Genomic DNA, 26,704 nt, shown 5'->3' on the forward strand with positions numbered 1-26,704 from the left:
GCAGTACATTAACAGTAATTCTTATTTATTTAAATATGACGTTCACTCTGCTCATCATCATATAGATATTTCTCATCTCCATACTAAATATTTAGGATTTTCATGGCAATCTAATGGTATCAAAACATTCTTCAAGTTTTTAGTATTGCCATTTGGTTTGAGCACTGCTTGTTATATTTTTACTAAATTAACCAGACTCATTAAAAAGTGGCACAATGAAGGAAAACAGGTCATTATGTACTTGGACGATGGATTAGGCGTACACGATGATGAGGAATCTTGTAAATCTATGGGTATGCAAGTGAAAAATGACTTAATTCAGTGGGTTTGTTTCTTAAGCTGAAAAGTCGCTGTGGACACCAACACAAACACTTGTTTGGTTAGGTACATGCATTGATACTGAAAGTGGATTTTTTAGCATTCCTGAAAATCGTATTTAGAAGATTATGAACACTATTACTGAAATAGACGATTTGTTAGGAAAAGAGGGACAGTTTTTGTTAGGAAAGTAGCTTCATTTGTTGGACAAATTATTTCTAATTCTTTGGTAGTTGGTAACATTGCATATTTAATGACAAAACATATATCCATTGATATATCATGGAATACCTACATTCATTTATGTGTTGTTAGTATTGAACAGATAAACATTTGGAGGCATAATATAAACATGGTAAATGTTAAACATTTTAAAACTGACGTTTTTTGCCAATCCATATTATATAGTGATGCCAGTAACACTGGGTATGGAGGGTATTGTGTTGAGAACCCATACAGTATAGCTCATGGAATGTGGCCTGAATCTGAGTTTGGCAATAGTTCTACTTGGAAGGAAATGGCTGTAGTCAGAAATGTATTGTTGTCATTAATTTAATTTTTGTATGGAAAAACTATCAAATGGTTTACAGATAATCAAAACATTGTTAGTATTATCAGTAAGGGTAGTACCAAGTAAGTTTTGCAGAGATTAGCATTAGACATTTTTACTATTTGTATTAAACATGGTGTGAACATTGACATGGTTTGGATCCCTAGAGACGAGAATCAAAGGGCAGACTATTTAAGTCGAATAATAGACTCTGATGATTGAGGCATTTCCGATCTAGTTTTTAATACTCCTCTGGGGGCCTCACGAAATGGATTGGTTTGCGTCTGATGACAATTTCAAATTGGCAGTGTTTTATTCCAGAAATTGGAATGTGTATTCAACTGGTGTTGAAGCATTTACGGCTGACTGGCGAGGAATCAATGGTCTTTTTGTTCCTCCTATTTCATTGATCCCACGCGTATTAGTATATATACGACAGTGTGGAGCTGTTGGAACTTTGATTTTATCTTACTGGCCCTCTGCCAGTTACTGGCTAATGCTTTGTCCTTCTGGTGATGGTTTTATAACTGAGGTTAAATATATTATAGATCTTCCAACTAACAGGGATGCCTACATTCCAGGGAGAAGTAAGAAAGCCATTTTCGGCAATGTTGATCTGACTTTCGTATGTTAGCATTACGACTAGATTTTCGGTGAATTAGATCTCTCTGATCTAGTCCTTTTGAAACATCTCTCTTGATTTGTATTCTTTTCTTTTAAAATCTGAATTTGTTTGAATACAGATACATATGATAGTTTTATATTATTGGCAACACGTACTTGCATATTTATATAATATATTTGTTATAGTTAGCTTTACACTGTTTTGACAAACAATACTCATAGTTTTGTTTTATTTACACATGTATTTTTGCAGGTGTTTAGTACCGAAGTTGAGAATTTGTCAGATAATTTATCCAGTACAGTGAATTTACTACCAGATTTACTTTTGGTGTCACGTGCAGTATCTACAACGAATGGTTATTTTAAAAGTTTTTTACGATGGAAAAAAAGGGCCATAGGTAATGGAATCAGTAGTTCCGACATTTTTACCGGTGAAACCTTTTCATGTAGCTCTTTATTTGGCTTTATTGATACAGTCTTGCTCTACTGCAAGTCCCATTATCCAAGCTTTTTACAGTTTGAAATGGATTCATTCTTAAATAGGATCGAAAAATTCGCCTGTGGAATCCTCGTTAGTTTTAATGCGTTAGAGGGATCATAACGTCGTTAAGCAACTAAAACGAGCAAGAAAGCAATTACAATTTGTACAATTCGTTATTTTCCGTTAGTAATGTGTACAATCAACGTATTATTTGTGCCTGTCTTGTTGCATTTGCCGGGCTTTCGAGAGTTTCAGAATTACTTAATATTCGTAGAAGTGATTTAGTAATTTATGATCTATATAAGTCCATTTGTATACAAAAAAGTATAACGGATATTTATCGAGATGGAAATTGGGTTTTAATTTCCCGGATTAGTTCAAATTTGTGTCCAGTTAAGAATATGGAATTATATTTACATTGGACAAATTTCCCGGTGAATTTCGATTCGTTTATTTTCCGAAATCTATCAAAGTGTAAGGATGGTTATGTGCTGCGCGAGGAGAACAAACCACTATCGTATTCTAGAATGCGTGAGCTTTTCATAGAAGCTTTTCAACCATTCGTTCCTGACATTAAAATAATATGGCATTCATAGTTTAAGGTCTGGCGGCGCAAGTATATGGGCGAACTTTGGCATCCTTGATTGCCTGTTTAATAGACATGGCAGATGGCGATCAGAGACAGCAAAAGACGGTTATGTAAAAGACTCCGTGAATGACTTGTTGAGAGTTTCGCAAAATTTACGTTTATAGGTATTTCGTAGTAATTTAGCTAGACAAAGGTTTGTTTGTAACTTGTATTTTCCCTTTCTTTGGTTCAGCCCTCGGCTTTGTCGTGTGGTTATTCACTTTAAGTATGTTTTCTCTTATTTTGCCGTATGCATGACAGATATTTAGTAGATATGCTATACGTTACTAATATGATGGTATGATTTTGTTGTTCGTTCTCTATGGCGTTAAAGGTTGACGAAATATAATTTCAGTCGTTTTTTGTATGTGAATTAGACTGAAATTAATTTCTTCTGAATTGTCAGTCCATAGGGGGCGTTATATGTTCTGCACATGATTGGGAGTTTTTGGCGGTTAATTTCATTCAGCTCGACAGGGTTCTCTCGATTAGTCTAGTAATTTTTTTAATGGAATTTCATCTAGCTGATATTGCTTTTTTCTTGATTAATAATTCTTTTAACTGATTGATATATATGAATTTGATGAACTGATAATTACATACATTTATAATGTGTTGATTATATAATTGGTTTATAACTATATTAAACCAGCCCTCGGCTCTGTCGTGTGGCTATTAACTATATTAAACCAGCCCTCGGCTCTGCCATGTGGTTATTCACTGTAAGTAATTTTTCTCTTATTGTGCCATATGTATGATAGATATCTAGTAGATATGCTATACGTTACTAATATGATGGTATGATTTTGTTGTTCGTTCTCTATGGCGTTAAAGGTTGAAGACTAATGATTGTTTACTGTTTTTTACATCGAGGCAAGATTTCCATTTCACTGATCTTGACTTGAGTCAGAATTTTTTTTTTACTTACTCAGAGGTAAAGGCTAGATTATTTATTTTGAAAAAAATTGGGACATATGAAAATTAGCTGACCCCCCCTTTTTTTGCAGAATCAAAATGATGTTTTCAAACAACTTTAATATGAAGATCTGTTGGAACATTTTTATAGATTTAAATGATTTAAATGAATAAGACATCAAATCGTTATGCATACATACTTGTCCATAGATTTGAGGCAATGTACAGAAGATAAAATAAAATAAAAATGATATTTCACATGCTTTTCCCTAATTTCTTGTTTTTATTACCTACTGCCCAAGGTTGAATAATGTGACTTACATGCAACGATCTTGATTTTTGCCCATCTCTTTGTCAAACAGTTCATGGTTAATGTAATTCATTACAAAATGTAACACTTAAACGGAATTTTAGCAGACGACTTGTAACGCTTGAAATATTGTCTCGCACTGCTTCGCCACGTGAAAAAAGTTCCATTGACATACCTATCATAGCTTCCAATTCCAATACCGAGGTCCTTTTTACAGTTATTCTAAAATATCCATGTTAACCTTACATTATGTATGTCACTAAACAAAACATTTTCCTTAAAATAAATATGCCAATCATAATTTACCCCTAACCTATAATCAATCGCCGCCCGTGTGAGACTGGAAAGAGTAGTCAAGGTCGTGAAAAAATCCTTAGTACTATAATCAATGCACCCCAGAAATTAAAACCATTCATGCAAGTTATCTACATGGATAATAAACGGAAAGGATGGCCGGTGGAGCTGTCTTCGAATAGGTTAAAAACGGAAATTATATTGGAAAGAGTAGAAGCGAGGCACCCCCAATTATGGAATCATACTTTTCGTGGTATACGCTAGTTGGACTGCATATTTGAAAGTGGGAACAAGCCCATGTGCTCTAACCTTAATCAACAGTCATTGGATGTAGAGGACAAATCAAAATAAAAATCTGCTCAGATGGTGGCTACAAAAAAAAATGTCATTCCCATCACATTTCTATAAAATACATTCCTGCCACCCCCCCCCCCATTTACATTTCTTGTCAGTGGGTATTTGATACAAATGTTGATGACTTTAGCGTCTTTAGTTTCATGTAAAATGATTACGTAAATATTGTATGTTAATTTGGATATAAAATTTACTAGATATCGGCAAAAATACTGAAACATAAATAAAAATTAAGATATTTAAATGCATCAATAAATCCTTTGGGGAAAAGACGATCTACCATACACAATATAGCGAAGCTATATCTGAAGATATTTAAAACAAGACACACACACACACACACACACACACACACACACACACACACACACACACACACACACACACACACACACACACACACACACACACACACACACAAGCACTTTAAATGTGAATTAACACAAAGAATGTGACTTTGGGTGCACCGAAAGGGTAGGTTAGCATGTTCAATCTGATCCGCATAGTCAACAAGGGAGATATATATTGCGATTGGGGCGATATTATACATATCAAGGAGTTAAAATGCTTTATATATGAATCCTTGTACACATAAACACACGAGGTATATATGTCACCAGCACCAGAGACGAATTCGAGGGTGACGTTTCCTGATTGTGTTAATAGGGCTGCATGTAATTATAACCGTTCTATTTGTATCTATTTTGGGGGAAATAGTCACTTTGGTAGAGTATCCAAGGGAACCAAGGTTATAGCGGTAATCAAAAAATGTAATCCAGGGACGAAGACCAGACATGGAAAACAGACATACACAACAAAGAACATAAAGTAACTAAAATCATACATACAAAGTAACAAAAGTAAATGAGCAACTCGGACTCCACTAAAAACTAGGAGCATTGACCAGGTGCACCGGTACTGTAAGCGTCCTCTGCTTTTCTAAAAACACCCGAGTTGCTCATAAAAAGTCAAGTCCAGGGTAGACAAACGAGGAAAGGTAAACTCTGACCCGTTGAATAAATCAGCTTTCATGGTGCTCATGGATACATCATAACGATCCACGAGTTCATGACGACGACCAGAAAACTTCTTAAGCGATGACTTCAACTCTGTAGCAACATAACGCTATTCCAGAAGCCTATTTGTTAGAGTTCTAGCTCGATACAAAACGTCTGCGTAGTTTCGGCAAGCTCTGGCATAACGTATGAGTTGTAATATGAACACTCCATACGCAGGAGCGAAATGAATGTTGCCACAGATGAAAATAAATTTGACAATTCTGAATGAAAAGTCATCACGTTTGTCGTAAAAATTGGTCAATAGTTTTCCTTTACCATAGATTTCTAAGTGTAGGTCATTATATGAGGCTGACTTCACAGTGTCTGTAGTTTCCTTTATCTTAAGTTCTTTTGGGTAGATGCAATGTATCAAATCCCCGAAATTAGGATTGTTTAAAGATAATACGTCATCTATAAAGCGGAAACTGATATTGAAGGATCTAGCCAAACGATATTCTTTCTTTCTGATCAAATTAACTATAAAGTCGGCCTTATAAGAGTGAAGAAATAGGTCAGAAAGTAAAGGAGCACAATTATTTCCCATTGGAATGCCGACCGCAACAATGTTTTTTTGGCTTTGTCTGCTGGTAAGATAAGATATTTGTCATGTATAGTAGACAATGTTTTTGCTACATCGGGGTCTTTGAAAACTGATGTAGCCTTTGCACTCATTGACCTACTTAAAACTTTCATTCGTTTCAAAATTAAAGACCTCACGGCCTTTAACCAATCTGGCAGAGAATCAATGTCTTCTTGTTTTCGTTTTATCCGTTTTCTTGCATAGTCCTTGACGGCATCCATAAGAACTTTAACGTTATAATTCCAATAGAATTGAGGGTGGTTCACTGTACTCGGGACCTTTAAAAAAGGATATTACGTAGAGATTCGGTTTTGATATTGGTTAAATCTCCCGTAACGACGTGACCAGAAGGACCATATTTGAATGGAGATGTTTTGCAAGAACAGTCAGGTGGTTTAGCCTTGAAGTCCTCAATCTCGAGGTTTTGCAATAGCTTTTTATAATTGAAAAATTTGGATGTAATGGGTGAAGAATAGGAATATGAAATAATTGGTATGGATTTGTCTTTGAAATATAGGGGAATTTTGTTGGTAACGTTTTTGTGATGGAGAATGTTAGCCAAATTAATTGTATCTATACCTTTGTTGACAAACGGTAGTGGAAGAAATGATCGTTTTTCTTAATCTGAACTTTTCACACAAACTGGTTTAAAGAGTCTGTGGAAACCAATATCCATATTGTTGGCAAAAAGTCTGTTTAATGATGAGGTGGGGTCAGAAACAGGAGTGTCAAAACGTGTTTTGTAAAGGGAGTGTAGTAGAGTGAGAGGTATAGAATAAAGTTTGGTTCTAATATGATGAAGTCCAAGAGGTTTTTGTATGAAAGGAAGGAGACCATCTATGGAGACATCATGTAACTTAGGTGACGTATAGAGACGATGGCCATGACTCCTTTCCCGTTTTGGATTTTTGTAAAATAAATTCATCACATTTATGCTATTGTTACATTGGCTTGAAAGGCATCCTATATTTTTGATGTTGTCAGTGCATCCGTAAGGTATTGCAGTACCTACTCTGCGTATTCAGTACTCCTCTCTTTCCCTACGATAGTTTTTTTTCTTAGAACGGGACTGTTCGTAGGATGGTAATTTTTTTCTAAAACACGAACTTTCATGGAGTGGATTAAAGTGTTGATAAACTGTCGGGAATTTGGTGGTGTTAATTCCCGAAGGATGACCGCACATTCTTTTATTTAATCGCTCTTGCGTTTCTCCGACATATATAAAACCACATAAGTTGCATTATAATCCTTATATTAACATTGTTGATTTGAAACTTAAGTCATCGTGACTTCTTGTATGGAAGGTTTGTTTGTAAGGGAACTAGAGAAGTAAGGGTCGGTTATAAGAATGTTGCATGTTTTGCAATTTTTAATACCACATTTTGATATGGTACAATGTGAATCGTCATCGTTGTTGAACTAATTGTCTCCAAAAGATCTTTCGAATTTTTTAGGATCCACATAGAATTAATACCACTACGGGAGTAACAAGTGTTGTGGTAGGACTGAAGACCAACTTTGACAGTTGTGAGTATAGAAGTTAAAAGTTTTGAAAGAGGTTTGGCGGTACATTTGCAGATCCAGATGCAGATTTGCTGGATTCTTGTGAAGTTTAGGAATCCAGTATATAGACGGTAAATCACAATCATCGTCCTTGTAGAGTCATACTAAAAGACATAGAGTTTTACATATTTTAATAGCGTCCGAATAATTCAGCAGACTATAACATAACTAAACATAAAAATCACAGAAAACATCAGGTTCGAATCATGATTGACATATGGAATAAGTAATAACTTGACCAATAGTAATCATTGTAACACAAAGACTTTAGAACATATTTGACCTTAACCTAGGATTACTTTCAAACACTTATTTTTGTCTGAAGAATAATTTATGTTTAAGATTAGCAATTAGCACCAATTTGCGTTTTTCATAACTTTCATCAAGCCTAAAGTTTATCAAGTTAATCCGTGATAAACTCTTTGATAAACTACTTGTACTTGGGGCAATGTATTAATCAATATCAAAACTTTTATATTTCAAATACTTCTACATGTATAGACAACAGAAAATAAGAGCGTTAAACACGTTAAACATGAATATATCCATTAAAAATAAAGCATTATTTCTTAATTTTGATATTCTAATTTAAACCAAGCTCTCATTCAAATGCTAAAAATCTTTCAACTCATTTAATTTGTAATTTATACCCAAATTCCAACCTTATAGATATATATTAGCTAATCATTTTTAGGGGCGGAACAAGAAAGGAATAGAGCAATATAACACATAATGCTTATCCAAAAGAAATTTGTGGTTCGTGTATGAAGTATGAGGTATACTATAATAGCATACCAATACAACAAAGGTGTAAAAATACTTACGAACAATAACATCAAAGTACTCCTTTACTGCGTCAACCTACACGACATAAACATTTTGATAATTAAATATGGTTCTGAATAGTCCAACGACCTTCTAAATCAGACACTTTTTTAAGTCTCTTTATATCAGTTTAAATATGTTTGTAACCTTTGTATGATTTATCATACCTTCAGATAATCAATGAAACTGTATAAATATATCTGTTAGGACATAAAATCAACTCTTTCTATGTTAATTTCTTTAGATCTGCTAATTATCATGAAATATTTTTGACTGGTTATAGTGTAAAAATTTTGGCGGGAAGTTTTCCTGTACTTTTTCGGTAGCAGAACATAACCAAATCTAAGTGCTAATATTTCCAATAGGCAACTTTGCACTATGATTTTTTAATACAGTTTCTGTGAGGCCTACTGAAGGATTTCCAATGAAAATATTTGGCTTTTCCTAGGTATTTTGAGATATTTTTTACTGGTTATTGTGTACAAATCGGGCGGGAAATTTTCCCGTACTTTTTCCGCAGTAACGGATTACCAAATTTAAAGTTTTAATATCTCCAGTGGACTACTTTAATTAGCACTTGTATTTCCTAATACAGTTTCTAGGGAGCCTACAGAAAGATTTGCAATAAAACATATTTGGTATTAAGAGATGCATGAAGCACTATTTATAAGCTGGTCCGCCCATCTGAAATTTTTAACAAATTAATCCTTAAACCCGTTGAGATATTTGTGTTCTTTGTGCCTGTTTGAATATTGGTATATTTGTGGCCTGTTTGCATATTCGGTGTCATGTTTTGTTCACAGCTTGAAAAGAATGTTTGGTGGTGTATAATATTACACTAAATAGACATTTTTTAATTATCATTTTATTCTTTCAAGCAACACAAAAAGTCAAATAAGACTATAGATTAATTTATGTTTTAATTACAAGAAAAAACAATTTCATAACAATACTTAAATGTGTATATTTCATATCAAAAGTAATCAGCAACACATTATAACTTGTAATAATCAAACATGCATTTTGATGAGTGTTAATTGCACCCAGTGGCTCAAATTATAACAAGGTCCCCCAGTTTTATGTTTTTTGCCAAAAAGGATTACTAGGACAATCAGAACTACTCTGCCATTTCTGCTATACTAGAAAATAACCTCGGATGCAGAAAGGAGAATTTCTTCTTGGAAAAAAATTGCCGGAATAGGAGTCATTAGTGGCTTAAAGTTATTCTATCCACCAGGTGGTGCTAAAATATGGGAAGATATCACTAAGACCCTGACGTTCAGAAACACCTACAGTGAGTTGTCCTTCAATGCCATGAAGACCTTATCATAAAAATCATTTTACAAACTGAAACTTTCTTAGTTACATTAGCTTTAAAGAAAAAGGCTCAAAACAGCAAAAAAAAAAATAATAAAATAAAAATAAATCTGTCATTTTTCAATAACTCTATGTAACAGCCATCGCACTGTGGCTATAAATTGACGCAAATAATGTTCATATTTTATTCTGCAAAACCATTACATTGCATGTACGCATACAAAGTTACACAACTGAAGTTACGCAAGTTGCTGAATGTACGTAAAACCTGAAAAGATCAAAGAAACATTGTGTACAATTCTTGAAAATGTATCAAAGTTATCGAAGATTCATATAACAAATTCGAATGATATGGAAAATGTATAGAACAATTATTATTTACCTCTATGGGCCATTTATGATGCCTCGTGTCGAACGTGTCGAGTGAACATTTACAAAATCATTTAACCGGAAATGGTGAAATCTCGATTAAAATACAGTTCCTGCAGCGTGGCAGTTACATGGCTCCCTAAAATTAGTTAACTAATTTTCCCACGAAAGTAAAGATACAAAAACTACGCATATAAAAATACTAGTACTCTCGACTATGATTATCATAAACTAAGAACATCTGAATAGATTTACCAAAACTGAAAGTTCTAGCACTTAACGCACGATCTCAAAGTCCATTTTCGCATATTCTAAAATCACTATCGTCAATACATAGTCTCTGAGTCAATCAGTTAGCTCCTCGGCTGGGAATCATCCTCGGTCTCGTGAGGTAACACCAATTTGTGTATAGGTCTTTCAAGTTCCGATAGTTTGAATTTACGAGCACCTCTACGATCCAATTTTGGCGAACCAACGATCAGTTTAACTTTACGAACTAAAGAGTCATTATCCTTATACACATCACACACTCGACCTAAGCGCCACAAATTCCTCGCTCGGTTGTCATCTTTAATTAAGACAATATCACCAATACGCAAATTTCGTTTCGGAGCAATCCACTTCTGTCTAGCTTGAATGTTCGAAAGAAATTCTTTCCTCCATCGATTCCAGAATTCGTTAACAAGAAACTGTACTCGCTTCCACCTCTTTCTTGAATAGATGTCGTTTCGCATGAACTGTCCGGGTGGTGGCAAGATAACATTAGTTTTCATAGTCAATATATGATTCGGTGTGAGAGGTTCGAGAGAAAGCGGGTCGTTTAGATTTTCTACTGTTAGTGGTCGGCTGTTCACTATAGCTGTAGTTTCGGCCATTAAAGTCCTCAAGGATTCATCATCTAACTGGGTTCCAAGTTGTGACAGGAGTGTTGAAAGAATATTTCGCACCGTACGTATCTGCCTCTCCCAGATACCACCCATGTGGCTAGCTGAGGGAACGTTCATTTTGAACTGTACAAAATCGCAATTTCCATCGAGTAGATATTGACGAATTTGATCGAAGTCTAATTCAGACATGGCGTTTCTGAATTCTGTTTCAGTACCTACGAAATTAGTTCCTTGATCACATCGAATATGCCGTATAGGTCCACGCAACGAAACGAACCTTCGCAAGGCATTGATGAAAGAGTCTGTGTCTAGGGAGTTGGCGGTTTCGAGGTGAATAGCGCGTGATGACAAACAGGTAAGCAAAACTCCATAACGCTTGAGTACTTTTCGAGATTCTTTAATGTACCAAGGCCCGAATAGGTCAACTCCGCAATATGTGAACGGCGGTACATCTTCAAGTCTGTCGGATGGTAAATCTGCCATCTTTTGGATCTGTGTCTGACTACGTAACTTTCGGCATATAACACACTTTGACAAAAGGGATGAGACGATAGAACTGCATCCAATTATCCAAAAGCCATGAGAACGTATCGTGTTCGTAGTAATTCCACGTCCTTGGTGCTGTGACTGCTCGTGGTAATGACGTATGACAAGGTCCGTGATATGAGAACGTTTTGGTAAGATAATTGGGTGCTTCAAATTTGAGTCGAGATCTGCACGTTGTATGCGACCACCAACGCGAATTAATCCATCCGGATCCAGGAAAGGGTCAAGTCTATACAATGACGACGTTCCTTTCATAACACCGTTTCGCTTTCTAGCCGACTCCTTATCACTAAACTCTCCGTTTGAACACAAAGATTGCAATGTTTCCTTTTCATCTTTGAATGCAATGCTTTGAACGTGTTTAACAATTTCAATCTCAGCGCGGTGTAGGTCATTCACAGTTATCGAAGCACAAGCAACTTTCTGACGTTTCGCAAGCAACGTATCCTTTAGATTAAGGCATATTGCAATCACACGTTTGGCTCTGCTCCAACTCGAAAAGTATTCCAGACTTTACAGTATCGAACTCTGACTAGGTAAGCTTATACTTGTGGAAAACACTTTGGCCTTTCTCACTTCCGGGTCGTTCAATAAAATGTGTGAAGTATCCGGATTGTCCTTTCTGAAATCGATTTCGGTCTTCCATAGAAAATCTGGTCCAGAAAACCAACTCGATCGACCTAATTCGATTGGCGTTGATCCTCGAGACGCAATGCCAGCTGGGTTGTTAATAGAGTTTACGTAGTTCCACTGAGAGGGATCTGTAACGCTACGGATCTGTTGAACTCTGTTTGCAACAAAAACATGAAAACGCTTCGAGTCATTCGCAATGTACCCGAGGACCACGTTACTATCAGTCCAGAAATAGCCAACAACATTCGCATAGTCAAGTTCGTTGTGAAGTAGTGTACTGATCTTCACGGAAGTCAGAGCTGCAGTAAGTTCTAACCTAGGAATAGTAATGGACTTTAACGGAACTACACGAGACTTTCCTATTACAAGTGAGCAATGTACTTGTTGCTGAGCGTTGACTAGTCGAACATAGGAACACTGTCCATAACCTGTTGAGCTCGCATCAGAAAAGTGATGCAGTTCAATTGTCTTAACTTCTCCAAAATCAACGGGTTTAAGGCTTCGGTTTATTTTCAAAGATTCGAGGGCTAGCAACTCGCGTTTCCATCTTTCCCATTGCATCTGAACACTGTCTGGTAATGGGCTATCCCATTCAATTTGATCCTTGCACATTTCTTGTAGCAGTTGTTTCGCAACGAGAATAACTGGTGAGATGACACCTAAAGGATCGTACACTGAACTTAGCGTAGATAACATTCCACGACGTGTAGGTGGTTTGCTACTAAGTGATATTCTAAATTGAAAAGCGTCCAATTCGATACACCATTGAATTCCCAAAGTCTTTGTCGTTGGTAACGTTTCATAAGCGAGGTTCAAATTCAATTCCTTGGCGCAATCCTCCTCGGGCATTTGAGCTAATACTTATGTAGTCTAATTCCAAGCTTACTGCACATTTCGATGATTCCCTTGATAAGACTTATAGCTTCTTCGACACTTGACAGAGATTTCAACCCGTCGTCAACATAAAAATCAGGCTTAATGAAGTTTGCTACTTCCTGTCCAAAGTCAGCTTCATAATCGTTCGCAAGTTGTTTAAGTCCAAAGTTCGCGCACCCTGGTGACGAAACTGCACCGAATAGATGAACACTCATACGATTCTCTACTGGGTCCCGAGTAAGATCTCCATCTTCGAACCACAGAAATTTCAGATAATTCCGATGTTCAGCATTTACTTTAAATTGATGGAACATTTGTTCTATGTCACAAACGACCGCAATAGATTCTTTACGAAATCGACATAATAAGCCTATGAGAGAGTTCGTAAGGTCTGGGCCTTGCAATAGATGATCATTTAACGACTGTCCCATGTATCTAGCACTACAGTCGTAGACTACTCGCAATTTTCCTGGTTTTTGCAGGTGATAGATTCTGTGATGTGGAATGTACCATTCCTGACCGCTATCCTGATTCAGTTCATTTTCCGGGACTCTTTCCGCGAACCCATTTCGGATTATATTGTTCATAAAGGTTTGGTAATGATCAGCGTACGTTGCATCATTACGGAGCCTTTTCTTCAAATACGCCAATCTCTGTATAGCAATACACTTGTTGTTCGGCAAATTCGGTGGACCAGCTCTGAAAGGTAAGGGCATTTCGTAATGTGAATCGTTTACATGAATTCCTTCTTGCAAGGTTGTTAGAAACTTTCTGTCATCGTGTGAGAGCGGTCTCTCATAGTTCTTATGTTCAATGAAGTCCATCTCGAACATTCGGGTTAAGTCTGAAGGACTGATAATCTCCTTAACCTTTGACCTCATTGACACAATAAAACGATCGTTTGCGTTAGATACTTCTTTCGGTAATTCAAACGTTAGCACTCTATGAGAATGTCCAATCGAATCTAATTGATCATCGTCGTTTTGGGTCGAGTCCACTATTCCAACGATACCCCATCCTAGGTCAGTTCGTTGACCATACGGACCATCCTTCAACGAAGGTATTACCTCTCTTGGTATAAGTGCACGTGGACAATTGTATCCTATAAGCAACCCTATATCACAGTTCTGTATAGGCAATAGTTTATCCGCAATTCTGTTTAAGTGATGCCAGTGTCTAGCCATGTCGGAAGTTGGTATGTGTGATCTATTTGCAGGCATCACATCTCGTGTAAATACTGTCGGAAGAGGAATCCGGACTGAACTATCAAATCCTCGTACTATCAATCCCTTCACTTTACAACTATCTACGATTTGGTTTTCGGCAAACATCGTTGACAACGACAACTTCACATCTGTTCCTGATAGACCTAATTTACGATATGTATCGCTTAGAATGAATGTAGTGTCTGATTGAGTGTCAAGTAACGCATAGACGAGTACTTCTTCGCTTGGAGTATCAACATGTGAAACGTATACGGGAACTATCATCGAACTTTTAGCACTTGATTCCGTATTACTCCTAAATACTGTTCCAGTTTGAGACGAAAAACGTTCGGGTTTGACATCCTTTGTGGCTGGTTTATCGATAGATGAAGCACTCGGAGACGGGGTTGTGTTAGACGTATTAGGGTTTCGCAAATCACCGTGTAAAGATGTTGGATGGTACTTCTGGCAAATGTTGCATTGTTTACGTTTGTTACACCGCTTAGAAACGCGACCAGAACCTAAGCACCCAAATCAAAGTCGGTTGTTCCTCGCAAAGTCTTTCCTATTTTCAACTGTTTTTGCAAGAAACTCCTTACAAGTGTCCATTTCATGAAACTGATCGCAACACAAACATTTGACTTTCGGTTTCGAATCGGTGCGAGACATGTTTGTTGTGCTCCTCTCTGAAGTGTCTGTCATGAAAGTACGTCCACGAAAAGTTTGGTTGTCGTGTCGTCTTTCTGTGAATCCGCGACGATTGTCGTTGTTGCGAAGACCTGGAACAAAATCTCCCTTTACTGATTGTAACGATGTCACGGGATCACACGCAATTCTCGCCTCTTGCGAGATAAACTCCACAAATATCATGAACGGTGGAAATTGTTTCTGTTCTTCTTTGTGTTTGACGACTATTCTGCCCCAACGTGTCACTATCCAATCTGGTAGTTTTGTTAACAACTTTCTATTCTCCCGATCATCGTTGAGCATATTCAGCGTTCCAATGCTCTCCATCGCGATTTCACATTGCTTTAGGAAATCAGAAAATCTCAGTAACGATTTAGAATCTCTCGGTAGAATTTTAGGCCACTTTTCAAGCTTATCACGGAAGGCATTACCAATGACAAATGGATCACCGTATCTCTGATCTAGTAGTGCTTTCGCTTCTGTGTATGCATTTTCGCTCGACAATAAGAAAAAGTTTTCGACGACATCTCGAACAGATTCTCCCAAGTATTTTCTCAAATAGTGTATACGTTCAGAAGACGGAATCTGCCTTTGATCGATTAATGTCTGGAAGGCGGACTTCCAATTCGGATATTTTAGTGGATCTCCTTGGAAAATTGACGGTTCCGGAGGTGGAAGACGGCTTAAATTCACTTGCTCGGCAAACGACTTGGCGATATCACTTATCGTAGTTAGTGAAGAATCAAGATTGTTAACATTTGATGCTACTCCAGGACTTGACGTCGACGTAAATAACTGGCCTTGTGTTGATACTGGATTGTTGATCGGAACGTAGTGGCTTCCTGTCGGTGGATACATCCGCGTACCTAGTACAGGAACGTTTGCTGAATATGATTGCTGTGGTACAAAGTCACTAATGTTTGGATTCAATGTTACAGAGTTTGAGGACGCATTTATTGATGCTCGATTGTTGACTGCCATTTTCGAAGGCTGATGGACTGACGCACTGACAATTTTTGGGACAGTTCTTGCGGTACGTGGTGAAACCTCATCGATCATTACATTTGGCTGTCTACAGCTTGGTGCTTCATATTTCCAATCTAATGGACTATCTGTGATATTTTGTGTTTCCTTGAATTTGACAGTACTTTCAAGAAATGGGCCCAACCTGTCAGCTTTAGGCAACGATTTCTTAGCTTCATCTAATTCAGACGCAACATCTTCTGTGCCGTCAATTATTTCCAACTTAGCCTCGGCAATGTCTAAATCTCTCATGGTTTGAATCTTTTCTAATCGCAGCTTTGCATTTGCTTCAACATCTAGGTACTTCAGTTTCGTTTTAAGTTCGACTGCCTTAGAGGCTGTTTCAGATCTTATTGAACGTGTGCTTCTATGTGAATGTTGAGAAGATTTCACAGAACCACTTCGAGATGACCTTCGTGACGATATTTCTGAAGAATCCTCCTCCAGTTCCTTTAATCTTAAGGAAATTCGCTTCATTATGTCTGAATGAGCATTTTCGCATGCTTCATACCGCTCAATAATGTCATCTTCAATATCTCTCCCTAAATCAACATGTTCGCCGGTCTGACACTCCTTTTCGATTAGCCGTGATAATTGTTTGTATATGCTAATGACGTGATCTGCGCGCTCTGATAAATTGTCGCGTTGACTTCTTATAGCCAAACAATCTCTACTGTCACTAAGCAAGACTTCTATCTTGTTACAACAAGTTTTCCAGGTAGACAAAGTTCTTTTAAAGTTCTTTTCTAATGTATCTAATTGCCACCATATACCCTTACTTGATGGTTTAGGCTGACGTGAACTTTTACGAATAGAACCTTCAGGTAAATTACTATCAGACATTTTGATTTAATTACCATCAAATAAAACCTCAGTTTGGATTATTAAAATTGGTTCAAAATAGTACCTTCAATATAACGTAATAACCAATGCAAAATGTACAAATTGCCTTAACTCAACCACAAAATAATACCCATGTGAAAAATATAGCAATGCATAACATATAACAAATGCAAGACATAAAACGCATATGATAAGGCAAAAATCAAAACATCATAGTAAAATGTCAAAAGGCAGAGTTTAATGTCAAGACTGGTCAGTACTGTAGTTCAAAACACTTTATTTGTGACGTTGAAACAGGCACACTCTGTATGTAGAAAACTATTCATAAATAACGTTATGACAGGTCCGTACTGTAATTAAACTCGCTCTCTTCGTAACGTTGTAACAGGTCCGTACTCTATTGGAACGCACTTTTATCGTGACGTCGTAACAGGTAAGTACTGTATCAGAATTCACAGTTCGTACGGGACGTTGAAAAAGGTAAGTACTGTATTTATACACACATTTATACGCGCACGTGTGCATCAAGTGTCAATCAAAATACGGGCATGTCTAACTGTACAAATGTTTATAAAATTAATAAAGGTCACTTACAATTAAAATCGAATCCCAATTGTTAATCATATCCAAAAGTATGTAAAACGCACTAAATAGTTCTCATATCTTCTCACCCGTATGACTTGTATCCGTGTCCATTATATCGTTTGTTGTACACAACTCATCTTCTGTCGGCTCATAAATGTTTGAGAGGTTCTACTGTAACAGCCATCGCACTGTGGCTATAAATTGACGCAAATAATGTTCATATTTTATTCTGCAAAACCATTACATCGCATGTACGCATACAAAGTTACACAACTGAAGTTACGCAAGTTGCTGAATGTACGTAAAACCTGAAAAGATCAAAGAAACATTGTTTACAATTCTTGAAAATGTATCAAAGTTATCGAAGATTCATATAACAAATTCGAATGATATGGAAAATGTATAGAACAATTATTATTTACCTCTATGGGCCATTTATGATGCCTCGTGTCGGACGTGTCGAGTGAACATTTACAAAATCATTTAACCGGAAATGGTGAAATCTCGATTAAGATACAGTTGCTGCAGCGTGGCAGTTACAATCTACAAGGGGTCTTCCTATAGTTCAACCCAATGGAATTTTTTTTTCATTTCATCAACTGAAATATTTCCCTTTCAGGCTTTCATGGTTTCCGAAAATTAATAATCACATATGATATAAATGGACAGTTATTTTTCCCACAAACACGTAAAAAGTGCAAGCTAAATCATCACAATTTGCAAGTGTCTGATAACAAGGTTTTAACAATTATGTCCTCCTTCACACACATTCACATAAAAACGACACCTTCTGAATTTGTTTTCTATGATGCAGTAAAGGAGGAACTTATTTGGGAAAAAAGATTGTTACTAAAACACGTTTTATTAAGAGGGTAACACAGTCTGAAACTATTCTCTCCTGCAGGTCTCATAAAAACCTCAAAAAATACAAAGGTACATTAACATGTAACTTACAATGCAAACATTAGTACATTATACATCGATGCATGCAATAAGAAAACATAATGTTAACAGTACTACAATTTCTTGTTTAACACTTAAATACATACAGATCATGGTTTTTCTTTAACCTCTTTTTTCCATTATGGAGATTTTCATCACTGCTTAAATGTATTTTGCAATTTTTTCATTGTTATCCAAAAATAGTTATAGTAAACAAGTACATGTATGTCTTAAGATTGCAAGTAAAATTCTCATCCCTTAATGATCCAATTTTGTCACCCTCCAAGAACAAAAAAAAAATAATTTGATTTTATTCCCAATATAAGTACATTTCTTTCTAATCTACAGTTTTGTTTTCACTCAAATTAAAAAAATAAATAAACTTCAGCTACTCCCCACTAACTTTGAAATACGTAGGATGAGAATCTGGGATTTTTACTTAATTATGGATGGCATGATAAACATGGTACTGGTATATCACAACGTATACAATAAAAATTTTAAGTTCATTCAGTTTTATCATCAGTGTCACTTTCTATATCACTATCATTATCTCCAACAAATCTTCAACTGATTCCAGGTAAACCAACATTTCTGTCATTCTTTCATAGTCATCCGACATTACATTTTCTGTTAAAATTAAAGGTACAGGAGCACGCATATCACCAATATATTCTTGAAAAAGGTAACTTAAATGTTTTATTTTCATTTCTATGTTCATTCCTTCCCTGACATAGTACCAGATAAATCAAGTTCTCTTAACTTTTTTCTTAATTTCATGAGTTGGTTGTAGGCTAGAAACCACTAATTCCACTTCCCATAGGCTTCTATGCTAATTTCACAATATTCAATGGCTTTTCTGGACTTTACCTTAACTTTAACCTGCAGAGGACTATATATCAGCATGATTCTACATATGTCAGCTCACAATCCTCAAAATGGCATGTGGGGTTAGCAGACTTGCAGTGCAGTACTGGTCACCGGAAGTGAAGTGTCTATAAATAGCATGAGAAATCCCAGTTTTTTGTCACAAGATAGGTGGAAATTTAGAAATCATTATGGAGATTAGGCTTCACATCACAAGAAGCAAAATGCACCTATAAAATGTACAGAAATGTTTTTCCTTTCAGAATCTGTTTAAATTTTTTAAATGAGATGAGAACTTTTTTCACAGCACTATGAGGAACAGGGGTAATTTCTGCGTAGGACTGATTTTGCGTACGTTCCAAATGCTCATTGGTTGAATTGGTGGTCTGTAACCTACGAATTGTACAACAGGTGTGGGGGAAAAACATTTTTTTTGTAAATCATGATATGGGTTTTTGGTCATAAATCAACTACATATAAACATAATATTTATAAATAAAACAAAACAAAACAACTAGTGTAACTTTAAATAACAGGAATAAAATTTATGTTTTTCCTGTATAATTAGGTCAACTCCACACTAATTCATGAAACCATTAATATTAAGATACATTAAATACACAGTTGCACCTTTTGACATGAGACATATTAACGTCGTGTCCTGCGCGGTAAATACAGCGCTATCCCAAAATCCTGGGGAGAACTCTGTATATTACACGTTCTTTGTAAGGATAATCAGTGGTTTTAGAGGAGGTCCCTTAGTGGAGCAATGACAAATTTCATATTCTGCATCAATAAAACCCCAAAAAGTTCTTCAGATCACAAAACAGGAGATGCACAAAGGCATAATGTGATTAGGAATATTTCTAAATTCTTATCAATTGTTAGATAGGTGTTCAGGTTAGATCAGACTGAGTACAAGGAACAGAAAGTTATTTAAATCTATTGATATACCTTAAGAGGTCTTCTCCATTTTCGGCGATATTACCATCAAATCTACAAAAACATCAATTCCATGAGGAAGTTAGTAAGCACATTATATTAAAATTTAAAAATGTTGAAAAAGAAAAATTTGAAACATTATTTAAGTCCGATTTAAAGTCATAAATGTATATTGAGATACTGTTTTTTCAAGAATTATATAGAATTATATTAATTTATAAAATATGAAGGCAGGACAGTGCTTACAATGAACTATTCTTTTAAAGTCAGTGAGGTTTATGAAGTTCATAGGACAATAAAACTTATCTCTTATGAGTGGGCAGCACCTTTTCAAGCTGGTCTAGAGCTATTGGTAGTTGTAAACTTTATAGTATAACATCTTATATTTAAATAATCTCAGAGCTTGCAGTAAGGCTACTGGAACAAGGCTATAATGCTACAAGATTGAAGTCATCACTATAGAAGTTATATGTTTGTCGTCATGAACTTGTGGATCATTACGGTGTATCCATCTGCACCATGAAAACTGATTTGTTCAACGTGTCATAGTTTTCCTTTCCTCTTTCGACTACCCTGGACTTGACTTTTTTGAACAACTTGGCGAGTGTTTCTAGAAAAGCCTAGAAAAGCAGAGGACGCCCTACTGGTACACCTGGTCTATGCTCCCAGTTTTTTAGTGGAATCCGAGTTGATTGTTTACTTTGGTTACTTTGTATGTATTTTTAGTTATTTTATGTTCTTTGGATTGTATGTCTGTTTCTCATGTCGGGCCTTTGTCCCTGGATTACATTCCTTTGATTATCGCCAGAACCTTGGTTCCCTTGATTACACTTTCATTAACAAATACATGTGAAAGAGCCCTTGTTTGGACAAGCAGATACACGTAATTTCTATGTCCCTGAACCTTATTGTAACAGGTATCACAATAACTGAACTTTCGGTCAGTTCACTGTGCTATAATTTAATTAAATTACCTCATTTTGTTATATTTCTGAAAATCCAAAGCATATATATTTTTCTTGCTATGAACAACAGAAAAACAAAAATAACACATTTCATGGACAATTCAAAGGTTACTGAATAAACAAAAGAGATCATTTAATATACTTAAGTTGCTATAGAATATTTGAAACCAGTTTATTTAATGGCTATGCCGAAAATACAATAAAGTACAATATTAGATAAAGTGTGAACATTGCTCTAAATTGACACCCAAGTTATAAACATTTTAAAATTCACCTTTTGACCTTCACAGTGATTTACATGAAAAACCAAGAACAATGATATTATGTTAAGATTCCTTACCACTGCATATTTAATTACAATAATATATATTACAATATTTTTCTTCATTCATCCAATCCTCAATGGCACCCATGTCAATTCAACCCTCCTCTGCAGTAAGAAATTGAATTAAGAAGAATTAAGTAATCAGTTTGATCACTTAGTTCGAGACATTTATCACCAGTTAAATGAAAGAATGTTTGCCATTGCTCTAAGTAGATCATATGAAACGGAGTAAGACGTCTTGTGGAACGTGTACTAGATCGATGGATATGGATAAAAAGAATGAAGGTAAGAAATAAATATTAAGGTAAGTATTTATATTCCGTTTTTTTTTTAAAGTTCATATAAAGCGAAGCGGTTTCAGCAATTTTGCAATATTTTTTATATTATAAATTAATAAAAAAAATATAACGCCGATTTAGAATTTTTGAAACATACATATTTTTTTTTTCTTTTTTTTTTTTTACAATATATATGTTTTACAAAGACATGATATCATGTTGGAAACAGGGGCAGACATAAAAGAGAGGGTTCAGTCTATTTTAGTGAATATTTGCCTCATAAATGCTAGAACTGGGCTACTAGAATATGAATATGTTGTCACAAGATTAATCCATCACGGCAAATGTTTTATTGTCGTCATCATGAACTCGGCGATCCGGTGTACCCATCTTGACTATGATAACCGCTTTGTTCACCTTGTCATAGTTTTCCTTCCCTCTTTCTGCTATCCCGGTCGTGTAATTTATTGAGCAACTCGGTTGGTTGCAGAGGACGCTAACCAGCATGTGGAACTGGTCCACATACCCAGTTTTTGATGGTTCTTTTTTTTAATATGGCTTGAAAAATTACGTTTGCTTCTTTTAGCATCTTGTTTTATTTACTTCACGTCCTTTGTTGTGTGTGCCTGTATTAATTCCCTGTCTTGTCTGTGTCTCTTGATTATATTAATTCCAACCTTGGTTTCCTTGATTACTCTTTATGGATCGACAAAAGACATAAATAGTATTTTTGAGATCTATAATCTTATTTTTGTCAGAAACATCAAGATTGTCTTTGAATTGATTGATGGAAAGTATCAATAGGAAAATTAACAACTACTCTAAGCCATACTAGCCTCATTTGAATGATATAGAGAAACAATTTTCATCTAAATACAGGTGTGTAGACGCAAACGATATTGGCTCACAGTTTTCAGATGGGCAAGTCATTATTACTGCAAATTTTCTCCTCACTTTATATTTAATACGCCAGTTAAAAAATCGTCTTATTTTCCTGTTCCCCTAACTACATACATATACACATGCTGCATACCTATATAAGTACAGGAGTTGATACACAGGGAAGCGATCCGGTGACTTGTGACACATTTAGGTTAGTTGAATTTTTGATACAAGTTCAATCATAATATTAAAACATTATTATGCTTCACAAAAAGCATATCAAGCTGCCTGTGAGCTATCCATAGCTTCATATATTGGCGAAAAACTAAATCAAACACATTGATCAACCACTTAAAAGCAGCTATACAAAAATGAAAATTATCCCTTAGTAATAAAATCATCGGCATATAGGGAATTTTTTAGAATAAACATGCGTAAACTTTGGGGTGCAGACACGTTCGAAAAGCACACACGTGGTTTACTTATGTAACAAAAACCATATTTATAAGACCGAACGTGACATGAATTCGTCTATCTGGTTGTATTAAAAGACTGCAAAAAATAAAAATAATAATAATAAAAATAAAAACCTATGAATAAATGAAAAAACACCGAAAACTTCAAATTTGTCAGTATAATATCCAAAGCAGTTGTTGTGACTTAATTTATGAACTGTAACTTCCTATGTTTGAGTGGGTAGAAAACTAATATTATGTTCATTACTTCAGTCGTATCATGTCATTCTCGATGAATTTTGTTGAAAAGTTGAAGACAGGAGAGTTCTTTACGCTGGGGCGAATCTGAGATTCCCGTAAGAATTAAAAGTCAGTGTCAAAAATCAATTGCAGAATATTCTGTTTATCGGAAATTTATAGGTAACATTTTATTTTCGTTTTTTGTGTGTTAAAAAATACAAGAATCAAAATTGTGTTTGATGATTAATGGATTTGCTTCAGATTACTTGTCAAACCTTATACAACCTTATCTTGTTAATAATCATAATTATAATCTTGGGCAGCAATCCAATGCTGATAACATGTGTTTGCCCACTTGTAATACCATGTCTTACTAGTATTCCAATAGCCCTTCTGTTGATGTTTTCAGAAAGATATCAAATATAGAAAGCCATTACATTCCAGAATATTTCGGCATAGGTAACGGAAAGGAGAATATATGGCTCTGTCAGTTAAGGTGTGAAGCTATAGCAACTTGAATAATCGCGGCTTCACCACTTGACTCAGTATCCATATTGTCTGCATTGTGGAGACTCTGTAGAGGATAACAACCATTATCTTATAACATGTCAAAATGTTCTTCAGAGATGATCTCTGCAAAATGTCTGCTTGGTACTGCATCTAGATTATAACGTACAAAACGATCTCCTTTCATACAATGATAATGTAAGGATTGTACTAGCTGTACAAAATATTATCAAAGATACGAAACCAGTAGTACACTATTTTATATAATGATATTAAGCTTTTACGTGTAGCATCTTCTATATATATTTTGCTGATAATAATGTTTTGTTGACTTTAATTTATTATTGATAAATAATTGCATTCATAATTTAGATTGATTAATTTTTATGTTAAAAAGCTTTTACACATTTTCTCAAAGGTAAAACTTTTAAAGAAGATTCAGAATCATACATTTTTATAATTGACTTGCTATATCTATCCAGAATTAGTATGAAAACGAAAATCTTGAAGGTATTGGACTAACCAATCACATATATTCAAATCTTAAAAGTTAATTTCAGTTTTTTGATATATATATATATAGTACTATTTATATTGTTCTTTCATTGGAATACAACAAACAGTTAAGAAAAATATATTTGAGAAAATTAAAAAACTGATTTTACTAATTAATCACTAAAAATGAAATGGAGTTGTCCTTTCTTATACATATATATTCTTTCAAATATGTGTTTACTGTAATATATGTTGTTGTATGATTGTCTATACATGTTGTATGTTGCCTTGTATGGAGTAGATATACAAAGGCCTAGCCTGCTATCCAATCCAATACATTTATCATAATTAAAATCCCCGACATCAACGTGATAATCGTAAATGCAGTTACATCCCAAAACAGTTCATTTTCATATTTATATTGTGGCAATAAATATGACATTAACCTAGTTCATTGAATGGTCGTTTTCTGTAAGATTAAACGTTGACGAAAAGAAAGAAATCGAGATAAAAAAAGCAAACTAATTAGATGGTCATAGGACATCATTTGCCATTTTTGTCAATTGTACATATGAAAATGACAAAATCTCCAATAAAGATAGGAGTGCCAACCCCCAGCCCCCCATTTGGATCCGCCACTGATTCTTATGTTCAATCATTGGTAAATTTACATAACAACCCTATAAATTGTTTTTAAAACTCTCCCAACTGATATGGGCAGGGCACCGCGGGGTACTTACATTTCATTTAATAGAAAAAATTGTTGATGCATATAGTACACAGATGAATAAGAAGATAATGAATGATAAAATAAGAAGGTTTCGCTTACAAAAGTAAAAGCATGATTTATCTTTGAAAAATGTTGTCTATGCTATTGAAACACAAATACAAAATCAACATGGAATTTTATTCACCGCCTTATTATCCGCTTGGTGTTTCCCTATGTAAAACAGACTGCATATAAATGGCATTCGATATTTTTCGAAATGCCTAACATTTGCACATGGGTAGGTCAGTCAGATCGATTTATAGCGTCAAGTCTTTTTTATTGGCTGTTGTACGAACGGCGTAAATGTATAAGTAGGTTTCATTAAAAAATAAACGAGAGGTCAGTTCACTGCTTTACGGCATTCAATTTTATTTTTTTTTTATCTTTGAATAACCTTAAAAATGCTTCATCGCTGAAGTTAATACAATTACAAGTATAAACTTTTCCCACATATAATTTATCACATCATGCACATTCATTTAACTTTTGAAGGATTTGAGAATATTCGCAATTTTAGTTTGTTCATGAAAATCAGTTTGCATTGTTGTGCAATAGATTTGGCTTTCACAATTTAAGCTAATGCCTTCTTACCTATTGGTGACCTATTTGTTAGGATTACTAGTTTATATTGGTAGTATTCAGAAGTGTTACTAACAGTTAGGTCGGTTTGAGTTGTTGAGTAATGTGCATCTAAGTCATGTGGGGGTAGAGCACTAATCATATATATATATATTACGGGGTATAAAACGACATTCAGCCAAATTGTCCGAAATGGGATACGATTTTATCGTTTTTACGGTATGATTATATCACCTGCATTTTCTGAAATGGGTATAAATTTCCTTGTTGATTACCTGTATTGGCAAACTGTAATGTTACTTATGTTTGTAATATAAAAGTTGGTATTTTTATACGACTGCAAAACAATAAATAAATAAAATTTGCGGTCGTATATAAGAATAGCGCTGTCGTCGTCGTCTGTGTCGGTGTTATCGTCGGCTTGCATTGACACTTCATGAGAAAATATTATGATTTATTTTACTTGGCACTAAAGGAAGGTTCCTATTTAATTTGTTTGTTATTCTTCCGAGTTTGATAATTCCTTTTTTGTGCTCCTTACTTTATTGTGGTTAACAAATGTATCAAGCATATTCGATGCGCTTTGGACTGTCTTCATGTTATAAGGGGCTAAAGGGGCCGCACCCCGACATTTTAAAATTTTTCTTCTGATTTAATTTTTTTTTATTGGATTCCTTATGAAAATATTTGCTGTATATATAATTGATTTTCAGACATCTTTTACTGTTTCCAGTTGTAAGGTCACAAATGGGTCATAATGAATTGGAAGTCCGTATGCTTAAGTGTTTAAATAGCTAGTAATGTTATATCCTCACTTGCCCTAACTGTTCAAGATTCGACCATTTCGGTCTTATCATGCTGCCTTCTGTTAAGGTTTCATTTAGAGTTTATTGCAGAATTTGTTATACGCACCACTAGACTGTTCCTTTAGCAATGGGTCTATGTTTTCCCTCATTTGTCTACCATGGTGTATGTAGATCTCCCCAA

The 26,704-nt window shown here is 35.2% G+C and overlaps 3 protein-coding genes, 1 long non-coding RNA gene and 1 pseudogene across 4 annotated transcripts; 1 reads left to right on the plus strand and 4 right to left on the minus strand.

The window, feature by feature from the left end:
• The first annotated feature begins 1,731 nt into the window (after positions 1-1,731).
• LOC148620348 (uncharacterized) lies at positions 1,732-3,742 on the plus strand (annotated as a pseudogene).
• Positions 3,743-10,030: 6,288 nt separating this feature from the next.
• LOC148620349 (uncharacterized) lies at positions 10,031-12,783 on the minus strand. The gene is made up of 2 exons (XM_088581146.1): positions 10,200-12,783; positions 10,031-10,085 (listed from the first exon to the last, which is right to left on the minus strand). Exon 1 carries the CDS (start codon positions 11,872-11,874, stop codon positions 10,540-10,542), a length of 1,335 nt encoding a protein of 444 aa, XP_088437272.1. The 5' UTR covers positions 11,875-12,783; the 3' UTR covers positions 10,031-10,085; positions 10,200-10,539.
• Positions 12,133-13,101, minus strand: LOC148620350 (uncharacterized). Its single transcript, XM_088577094.1, has one exon. It carries the CDS (start codon positions 13,099-13,101, stop codon positions 12,133-12,135), a length of 969 nt encoding a protein of 322 aa, XP_088433220.1.
• Positions 13,102-13,106: 5 nt separating this feature from the next.
• LOC148620351 (uncharacterized) lies at positions 13,107-14,618 on the minus strand. The gene has a single exon (XM_088577095.1). The coding sequence runs from the start codon at positions 14,616-14,618 to the stop codon at positions 13,107-13,109; it is 1,512 nt and encodes a 503-aa protein (XP_088433221.1).
• A 3,064-nt stretch (positions 14,619-17,682) lies between these two features.
• LOC148620352 (uncharacterized) lies at positions 17,683-17,933 on the minus strand. Its single transcript, XR_015921786.1, has 2 exons — positions 17,894-17,933; positions 17,683-17,779 (listed from the first exon to the last, which is right to left on the minus strand). It is a non-coding gene; the product is annotated as an uncharacterized LOC148620352 (long non-coding RNA).
• Positions 17,934-26,704: the final 8,771 nt, after the last annotated feature.

This window comes from Perna viridis, chromosome 4 (assembly GCF_037379345.1).
Source record: "Perna viridis isolate PV_CMFRI_1.1 ecotype Kerala chromosome 4, ASM3737934v1, whole genome shotgun sequence".
Taxonomy (NCBI): Eukaryota; Metazoa; Mollusca; class Bivalvia; order Mytilida; family Mytilidae; genus Perna; species Perna viridis.